We start from the raw sequence: 10,000 nt of genomic DNA on the forward strand, positions 1-10,000 counted from the left end.
ATTATTCATGCAGCTTCTGTCTCTGAAGCCCATTGATTGACAGCAGAATGAGAGAAGACCAGGAGAGGATTGTGTCACAGAAGGGGGCGGGGTTAGATTCTGAGGGGGCGGGGCTAGAGGGGGACGCTCCACTGGTGGAGTGACGGGGTTGAGTTTGGATCGGCTGCCGTCGCACCGACACGGCAACGAGGACTCCATCCTCCTCTTCCTCCGGCGGAGCGATGACCGCTCACTTCCCCCGGCAGGACTTCCCGTCCGGGCCCGCCAACGGCGCCGAGAAGAAGCCGCCGCGGGCCGCCGTCGACCTGCAGGAGTCCATCGCCCGCCTGCACCCGCTGCACCGGCAGCACGCCATCGAGCTGCACCGGCAGCACGCCGCCGAGCTCCACCGGCAGCAGCACGCCGTGCCGCTGCCGGTGGAGGGCGACGCTGCGCTGCCGGCGGGCCGCCCGCCGCCGCCGCTCCAGGCTTCGTCCCCGTCCTCCTTCGCCGCCCGCGCCGTGCCGGCGTCCTGCCGGGCTCGCAGCCGCTTCCTCAACCTGCGGGACAGCGTGAAGAAGAGCCCGACCCGCAGCACGGCCAAGGCCGGCGCCGGCCGGCCCGAGCTGCCCTGGGTGCCCTTCTCCCTCAGCCAGGTACCTCCAGGCCCGGGACACGCCTCCTGCGACCCGCTTCCCTCGCCGAGAGGCAGAACCAGTCTGAGGCCGCAGCGGGTAGTACTCTGAGAAAGTACTCTCTCGTGTGTGTGTGTGTGTGTGTGTGTGTGTGTGTGTGTGTGTCTGCAGTACGATGTGAAGGCAAATATTTCATTTCAAATATTTATTTTGGCCTGAAACTCGTAGAATTTTTGTCAGTTAGTCGTTTTAACTTCTTTCACAAAGAATCCCACGAAAGCACCGCTTGTGTTGAAATGATGACGTTCTCATGGTGCGTTCAGGCTCTCAGTGAACTTGAGGACTGGCTGAGAGCCTGATCGCACCATGAGAACATTGAGTTCTGGCTGAAGGTGAATGATAACGTTCTCATGGTGCGTTCAGGTGCAATCTAGTGAAATGTAGCGTTGGTGATGCACTAGAATGAATCCAGATGTTTTTCACATGGACATAAAATAGATAGTCGTTAAGCCCCGCCCCCTCCAGAAGTAGGGCTGCCTGTCGATGCGGTCGATGTGCGCGGGCTAATTTTAGCGGCTGCTGGCCTTCCTGCCCGGCTCCACCCGGCTCCGCCCGGCTCCACCCGGCCCGGTTGCGTAACAGAGGTCACATCCCTCCTGCGAGGCTTTCCCCCTGATTCAAGCTTTTGGAACCGTTTGTGCAGAACAAACAATGTTCTGGGTTTCCCTCTAGAACCCAGACAGGAGGTTCAGCTTTGCACAGACGCACACACACACATGCACACACACACACACACAAATGTGTGTCAAACTCCGCCCATCTGGCTCCTCACTGATGAAAACAAACAGAACCCAGATCAGTTACATCTGCTCTATCCAGCAGGCAGTCACAGGTTTAATTGTTGTTTGTTTGTTTGTTTGTTTGTTGATATCCCCCTCTGTGTTCCTCTTGTTGTCACTATCGTGAGGCTGCTCGTCCTTCAGTGTGTAAGCGCTTAGCTTCCAGCTGGAGCGAGCAGGTGAGAGACAGATAACGGTCTGTCTGGCTCCTCCCCTTTCCAGTATGGCTCCTCCCACTCATGTATGGCTCCTCCCCCCGGGCCAGAGAGTTACTACTTCTTTTAAAACGCTAGAAGGATGATGATGATGATGATGATGAAGGTGTGTTCTCCCCCTCAGGCCAATCCTCCCCCCGTGGTGGTCAACACAGACAGTCTGGACACGCCCCCTTATGTGAGTTTACTACCACCTTCATGTACTTCATGTGTACTTTAACTACATGAAGCTGATACTAACTCTGTGTGTGTGTGTGTGTGTGTGTGTGTGTGTGTGTGTGTGTGTGTGTGTGTGTGCGCAGGTGAACGGCTCAGAGGCTGACTTTGAGTACGAGGAGATCACTCTGGAGCGGGTAAGAGTACCTCTCAGCACATACTTGTGTACTTTTACTTCATTTAGTATGTCTAAGAGTTTTCTCACATGAATTATGAGAAAAACTTCAGAATTAGTGAAATTATAGTTGAAAAGAAGTATTCTTGCTGTGTTTTCTGCATTCATGTAATTATACTTGATAAAATGAGTACTACTTCTGGAGTATTTTAACAGCGTGGTATTAGTCAGTTTCCTGGTTAACGCGCGCTCTCCTGTGATTGGTTAACGCGCGCTCTCCTGTGATTGGTTAACGCGCGCTCTCCTGTGATTGGTTAACGCGCGCTCTCCTGTGATTGGTCGGCAGGGGAACTCGGGCTTGGGCTTCAGCATCGCCGGCGGCACGGACAACCCTCACATCGGGGAAGACCCCAGCATCTTCATCACCAAGGTCATACCTGGAGGAGCCGCCGCCCAGGACACACGGCTCAGGTGAGTCACCTGCACCAACACACCTGTGTGTGTGTGTGTGTGTGTGTGTGTCTTAAAGGGACAGTACCCAGGTGGCGTGTTGTCTCCAGTAGAGCAGCACACATGTACTGCTGTGGACCGCTTTAGACACTTTGTCTACGCTCTCTTTCAACACACCAGACCCCATTCACAAAACCAGCGATTTAAGCTGTGGGAACACAGGAGCTGCTGGTGGAGCGCTGCCTCCATCGGGTCGTTGGTGAGTGTTGACGTGTGAGTTAAGTGAATCCAAACCAACGCTCTAAACCACAGAAGTCACTCAACGGCAGGAACCAACTCACCGATGGAGGCAGCGCTCCACCAGCAGCTCCTGTGTTCCCACAGCTTAAATCACTGGTTTTGTGAATGGGGTCTGGTGTGTTTGAAGAGAGCTGAGATAACAGCTCCAATATTCTCAATGAAGCGAAGACCTCAAAAAAATATCAATAATAATCATTGAGCAAAGAGTATATATACATCTAAATATAAATACATATGCATATGTACACAAAACAGAATATTAATACGGAGGAGAAACCATGTATACATAAATAATACAATAAAATAAAAAAGTTATAGGTAATAAATGGAAATGAGATGAATACAAATAATGAAACGGAACCAGGGCAGGGTCAGTCCTAGTGTAGTAATACACAGAGTATGTAGAAGTACCTTAAACAACCTCAATTCTCGAGGAGGTGGTGTCCGTTACCCACAATCCCCTGCAGCGCCCTGTTCCCCTCACTCTTCCTTCATAATGCATGTGCTCCGGCTCGCCCTGTGCGGCCGCCCTCCGTCAGCGGGAGGCTCATGTGTCCGGCTGAAAGCTCGGCTCGCTTCCCGCCGGAGGAGAGAAGACGACGTTTGCTTTTATTCTGACATGAAACGTTTACGCTTCAGCAGCAGAATCGTTGCACATCTGAGACGCGGTGAATGAACAGAGAATAAAACAATAAACAAGATCAATAATAGATAAAAGAATAGAAAGTCAGATTTCATGTTTTGTTGCTTTTGTCTTTTAAGACTCTTGTTTTCTGAATGGAGTCTGGTGTGATGGGTGCTACGCTAACAACGTAGCAGCTCCTTTAACACAATGTCATCATTGGAGGGCAGAGCCGGTTCCTTGCTTTCCTCCCTGCAGGAGCTGAGGTCGTTGTACTTTCCTGCGTTTCAGGGTCAACGATGTCATCCTGAGAGTCAACGAGGCCGACGTCCGGGACGTGACCCACAGCCGAGCCGTGGAGGCCCTGAAGGAGGCCGGCTCTCTGGTCCGGCTCTACGTCCGGCGGAGGAAACCCGTCTCTGAGAAAGTGATGGAGCTCAAACTGGTGAAGGGACCCAAAGGTGACCGAAGGCTACAGGCCTTGATTTGTGTTAAGTGAGCAGCAGCATGTTTCAGTGAAATTGGTTCTAACAGCCTGGTCCCGGTCCCGGTCCCGGTCCTGGTCCCGATGTGTTGCAGGTCTGGGCTTCAGTATAGCAGGCGGAGTTGGGAACCAGCACATCCCGGGCGACAACAGCATCTACGTCACCAAGGTCATCGAAGGAGGAGCTGCACATAAAGACGGGAGGCTGCAGATCGGAGACAAGCTGCTGGCTGTAAGAACACGTAGTACCAGCGTGTACTAGTACTCTCTCTGCAGTACATGGTGTGAATACCACGCAGCAGGTGGTGTCCTCACCCGCTCACCTGTGACCGGTGTCTCTTCAGGTGAACAGCGGCGTCCTGGAGGAGGTGAGTCACGAGCACGCCGTCACCGCTCTGAAGAACACACCTGACGTGGTTTACCTGAAGGTGGCCAAACCCACCAGCCTCTTCATGGACAGCCTGAACCCGCCCGACCTCACCAGCTGTGAGTGACTCCTCTTCTTCCTCTTCTTCTTCTTCTTCTTCTTCTTCTTCTTCTTCTTCTTCGACGTTTATATAACGCAGGCTTCATACACATTGTTCCTGGACTTCACAATGTGAACCGGTCATCATGTGGTTGAACCCTGTCTGATAACTATAACTATATGTATATATATATATATATGTATCTGTAACATGTCTCTGTGTGTTGTCCGGCTCCAGCGTACTCGCAGCACATGGAGAACCACATCAGTCCGCCCAGCTTCCTGGTTCAGCCCCTCCCCCCGCCGGCGTCCTCGGGGCGCTTCTCCCCGACGCCCAAGAGCATGCTGGGAGAAGACGACGTCACCCGGTGAGCACGGACCGCCAATTAATACATGAATACACATATATACTTTATTATTAATCGGTACAAGGTTTATATTCATAAATATAAACCTTGTACCGACTCCTCCTCCTATAAAAAATATAAATATGTTTTACTCATTTCACTGGACCACAACAAACATTCCTGAACTATTTAAATAAACGTTTCTCTCATTTTAAATGTTATCTGACATTTTACGAATATAAAGATGTATTTACATGGATTTCTTCTTCTAAAAACAAAAACAATAACAATGAGTGAAGCCAGCCCCCCCTGCTGGTGGAAACATGCACTCACACTTTTAAACTGTTTAATATGAATTATGATATCGAGCTGCAGCAGGAAATCTAATATTAATATTAATAATCTGTATTTGTGTAGCACATTTAATGAGACCATGTAGCTCAAAGTTAATAATAAATCATTTAAAATAATTAATAATAATAAGTGAGTGACAGCTTTCATTACCTCATTCCGTGCACTTTACTTTAACTTTACCTTTACTTTTATTAATGTTATTATTATTGATCGTTAACCCTTTATTTCTTATTTTTTAATTGCATTGCATCGCTAATTACTTACTGTATATTTACTGCACCTTACTTATTTACTTACTTATTACTTGTTCTTATCCAAATGTTATTTTATACTTTCTCTTGTATAGTTAAATGTTCTTTGTTGTTGTTGTGTTGTTGTGTTGTTGTGTTGTGATGCACCTTCCGCCAGGACAAATTCCTCGTCTGTACTAACTCACGTGGCAATAAAAAAGATTCTGATTCTGAGCTGTGTGTCCAGCAGGGAGCCCAGGAAGGTGGTGCTGCACAGAGGAGCGACGGGGCTGGGCTTCAACATCGTGGGCGGAGAGGACGGAGAAGGCATCTTCATCTCCTTCATCCTCGCTGGAGGACCAGCTGACCTCTGTGGAGAGCTGAGGAAAGGAGACCGGCTGGTGTCGGTACGCACAGACACACACAGACACACACAGACACACACACGCACACACACGCACACACACGCACACACACGCTCTCCTCGTGCGTGACGCCCTGCGTCTGCTTCCAGGTGAACGGGGTGGACCTCAGGAACGCCACCCACGAGCAGGCGGCGGCCGCCCTGAAGAACGCCGGGCAGACGGTGACCATCATCGCCCACTACAGGCCGGAGGGTGAGGCGGCCCGCCGCGTGCAGGAGTGTGCGACCCCCGCTGGGACGCGACCCCTGAACCTCTCTCTCTCCCTGCAGAGTACAGCCGGTTCGAGGCGAAGATCCACGACCTGCGAGAGCAGATGATGAACAGCAGCATCAGCTCCGGGTCGGGCTCGCTGCGGACCAGCCAGAAGAGGTCGCTGTACGTCAGGTGAGACGCGACTCGACGGTTCAATGCCTCCGAGGTACGGAGGCATTGAACCCGCCCAGAGGGCACCGGCTCAGTGCCCACTTCATTTGTATTGTCTATTCATGTCTTGCTGACATTTTTGACTGGCCTGATGTTGTTTACCTGCTCTGTGCATGTTGTTATTGTTTGTGTTCACCCTGTGAGGAGCCTTTAAGTACCTTCTCCAATACATACAAAATAAGCGCGTCATTGTTCTCCGTATCGATGCTCTGAACTTCCTGCCGCAGAGCGCTGTTCGACTACGACCGGACCCGAGACTCCGGGCTGCCCAGTCAGGGCCTGGACTTCAAGTTCGGAGACATCCTCCACGTGGTGAACGCCTCCGACGACGAGTGGTGGCAGGCCAGGCAGCTGACGGCGCAGGGGGAGGTGGAGGAGGTGGGGGTGATCCCCAGCAAGAGACGGTCAGTCACACACACACACACACACACACACACACACACACACACACACACACACACACACACACACACACACACACGGTCATGTGAACATTGAGTAACATGTATGATACATGATATAATATACTATGATCTCTCTAGTGGGGTAACATGGTACTATGATCTCTCTAGTGGGGTAACATGGTACTATGATCTCTCTAGTGGGGTAACATGGTACTATGATCTCTCTAGTGGGGTAACATGGTACTATGATCTCTCTAGTGGGGTAATAAGGTACTATGATCTCTCTAGTGGGGTAACATGGTACTATGATCTCTCTAGTGGGGTAACATGGTACTATGATCTCTCTAGTGGGGTAATATGGTACTATGATCTCTCTAGTGGGGTAATAAGGTACTATGATGTCTCTAGTGGGGTAATATGGTACTATGATCTCTCTAGTGGGGTAACATGGTACTATGATCTCTCTAGTGGGGTAACATGGTACTATGATCTCTCTAGTGGGGTAATAAGGTACTATGATGTCTCTAGTGGGGTAATATGGTACTATGATCTCTCTAGTGGGGTAACATGGTACTATGATCTCTCTAGTGGGGTAATATAGTACTATGATGTCTCTAGTGGGGTAACATGGTACTATGATCTCTCTAGTGGGGTAATATAGTACTATGGTCTCTCTAGTGGGGTAACATGGTACTATGATCTCTCTAGTGGGGTAATATGGTACTATGATCTCTCTAGTGGGGTAATAAGGTACTATGATCTCTCTAGTGGGGTAATATGGTACTATGATCTCTCTAGTGGGGTAATATGGTACTATGATCTCTCTAGTGGGGTAACATGGTACTATGATCTCTCTAGTGGGGTAATATGGTACTATGATCTCTCTAGTGGGGTAATAAGGTACTATGATCTCTCTAGTGGGGTAATAAGGTACTATGATCTCTCTAGTGGGGTAATATGGTACTATGATCTCTCTAGTGGGGTAATATGGTACTATGATCTCTCTAGTGGGGTAACATGGTACTATGATCTCTCTAGTGGGGTAATATGTGTTTATTAACAGTATAAAAGTATTTAAAGCATAGTTGTGATAAGACGATGCCGTCTGACCTCTGACTTCAGGGTGGAGAAGAAGGAGCGAGCGAGATTAAAGACGGTGAAGTTCAACGCAAAGTCTCGAGACAGAGGGGTGAGTGTTTGTGTTCATATTAGTACACGTTTAGTACACGAGCTCCGTGGTACTTCTACTCCCATGATACCTTGAGTGATTCCTTTCACTGGTTCTCTAAACGACTGACACGAGGTCCGTCGTCTTGTCTTATTTTGGAAGGCGATGTAATGTGAATAACAGCTAAGTGTGATGTACCTTCCATCACTTTAACCTGATGAAGACTCTCAAGACTTCATCCGGAGAGTTCTGGAGCTTTTTTTCGCGGTGCGATCGCGTCCCAGACGGACGGTTGCTTTGTAGGACAGTACAAGCCCTGCAAATGTTTCAGAATAAAAGCCCCGTTAGGAAACAATGGGAAGCTGCTCCAGAGCTCAAGTTCCTATTGGAAGTGAACATTCACCAGGACAAAGCGAGAGCCCATCAAACCAAACCTGCTGGAACGGCTCGTCTCCCCTTGTGGGGTCATCGAGGTCAGCTGCAGGTGGAAAACCACAGAGGAAGAAGAGGGGAAAGACACATGATGCTTCATCCAGTCTGTTCCGGTGGCATTTCATCAACTGGAGGAAAGATAGAAGATTTTAAGTCCGATGTCTGTTTCGATAACTTCCTCAGTCCCACAGTGAATAAACAAGTATTTTAAATAAGCAAAACGAGCCGGTAAAGAGCCCGGTGAGCACCACAAGGTCTGATGGGAGTCCTGTGGAGCATCACGCTTCTTCTGCATGACGGTCAGAGCTCCACTAATGTTTTGACTAATGTGTGAAGCCATTAACAGCATGTTGTCGTCCGTCTCTTGAGACGTTTCCTTCTTCACCAACGCGAACGCCTCGGCAGCGCCGCCGCCCGGCTCCTCCTCCTCGTTAAACCGTGTGTCGCTTTAACGAAAGGCCACGCCCCCACCGGCGCCGACCGCCGGGCCTGACGTCTAACACGCCGGACTGATGCGCGAAGGGCGGGAGGGAAGCAGCATGCATGACCCCGCCCCCAGAGAAACGCTTGACATTGACTGTCTGCTGCTCACAGAAACCTTCCTCTCCCTCCCCTTCCTCCTCCTCTTCCTCCTCCCCTTCCTCCTCCTCCTCCTCCTCCTCCTCCTCCTCTCTCCTGCTGGATAACATGAAGCATGTGCTTCCTGCTGATTAACGCGGCTCTGAAAGTACCGACAACTTTTCTACTCGAAAAACCATAATACGACATTTCACCTTATTTCCATGTATCTGCCATTTTATTAATTTATTCTGCTTTAGTGAACACAAGACCTTCAGACCTTTAAGACCTTCAGACCTTTAAGACCTTTAGTGAACACAAGACCTTCAGACCTTTAAGACCTTCAGACCTTTAAGACCTTTAGTGAACACAAGACCTTCAGACCTTTAAGACCTTCAGACCTTTAAGACCTTCAGACCTTTAAGACCTTTAGTGAACACAAGACCTTCAGACCTTTAAGACCTTTAGTGAACACAAGACCTTCAGACCTTTAAGACCTTTAGTGAACACAAGACCTTCAGACCTTTAAGACCTTTAGTGAACACAAGACCTTCAGACCTTTAAGACCTTTAGTGAACACAAGACCTTCAGACCTTTAAGACCTTTAGTGAACACAAGACCTTCAGACCTTTAAGACCTCCAGTGAACACATTTCCATCACCACACCAGTTCATCCACATGAGTGAAGTTTCCAAAATGGAGATGACATTTTTCAGCTTTAGTGCCATATTATCACTCTACACGTGTGCGTTGTAACAATGGTTAGAGAGCTGAGATTGTTCTGTCATTTTAGATGTAACACATGAGTATGAATCTCATATGCAAATCACTTTAAAAAGGTGAATTTAAGAAATTATGTAAAATCGAGGAAATGACCTCGGACCCCAGAGCTCAGGCGGCTCTTGTGACCTGCGCTGTGTAAACAGACAGCGATAGCAATGTGTGGATGAAGTTTTTATATTTGACCCTTTTAGCGTGTTAGCTATCGCCACTGAGCTTTCATGCTACATGGATTACAGAAGCGTGAAGTTGTTAAACTTGTTTGCCAGTTGTTCACGTAGCGAGCTAGCTAGCTAGCATTACAAAACGTGTCAGAAAGGTAAACTTCTGACGTGTGAAATGAAGCGTCAAGGCACCGAGTACCAGCCAATCACAGCACAGGAGGGCGGGACTCAGCAAAAACACATTAATCATACATTTTTGTAATATTTAGTCTTGGTATATTTATTACAGCGTTTAGCAGCTAAAAAGATAGATATTTGATTTATAATTCACGAAGCTAACCTGATGAATGATATCCCACAATCCTCTCTGGCTGCTGCTTAACACAGAACATTA

General features: G+C 48.8%; 1 protein-coding gene across 14 annotated transcripts in view; it reads left to right on the plus strand.

Moving 5' to 3' along the window:
* Positions 1-10,000, plus strand: part of dlg1b (discs large MAGUK scaffold protein 1b) — a 42,644-nt gene that overhangs the window by 25,183 nt on the left and 7,461 nt on the right. For 7 of the 14 annotated variants that reach the window (XM_068567289.1, XM_068567352.1, XM_068567315.1 and 4 more), the window contains 12 exons: positions 1,793-1,846; positions 1,971-2,021; positions 2,346-2,470; positions 3,663-3,832; positions 3,951-4,087; positions 4,200-4,341; positions 4,560-4,689; positions 5,500-5,659; positions 5,767-5,869; positions 5,947-6,061; positions 6,328-6,504; positions 7,627-7,693. In XM_068567289.1, the coding sequence (XP_068423390.1) occupies positions 1,793-1,846; positions 1,971-2,021; positions 2,346-2,470; positions 3,663-3,832; positions 3,951-4,087; positions 4,200-4,341; positions 4,560-4,689; positions 5,500-5,659; positions 5,767-5,869; positions 5,947-6,061; positions 6,328-6,504; positions 7,627-7,693 (1,431 nt within the window). The remainder of the gene's footprint in view (positions 1-1,792; positions 1,847-1,970; positions 2,022-2,345; positions 2,471-3,662; positions 3,833-3,950; positions 4,088-4,199; positions 4,342-4,559; positions 4,690-5,499; positions 5,660-5,766; positions 5,870-5,946; positions 6,062-6,327; positions 6,505-7,626; positions 7,694-10,000) is intronic. The other 7 variants (XM_068567298.1, XM_068567361.1, XM_068567323.1 and 4 more) reach the window with 1 other exon arrangement.

This window comes from Clinocottus analis, unplaced genomic scaffold (assembly GCF_023055335.1).
Source record: "Clinocottus analis isolate CAN_PGR_092001 unplaced genomic scaffold, fCliAna1.0.p SCAF_11, whole genome shotgun sequence".
In the NCBI taxonomy this organism is placed as follows: domain Eukaryota; kingdom Metazoa; phylum Chordata; class Actinopteri; order Perciformes; family Cottidae; genus Clinocottus; species Clinocottus analis.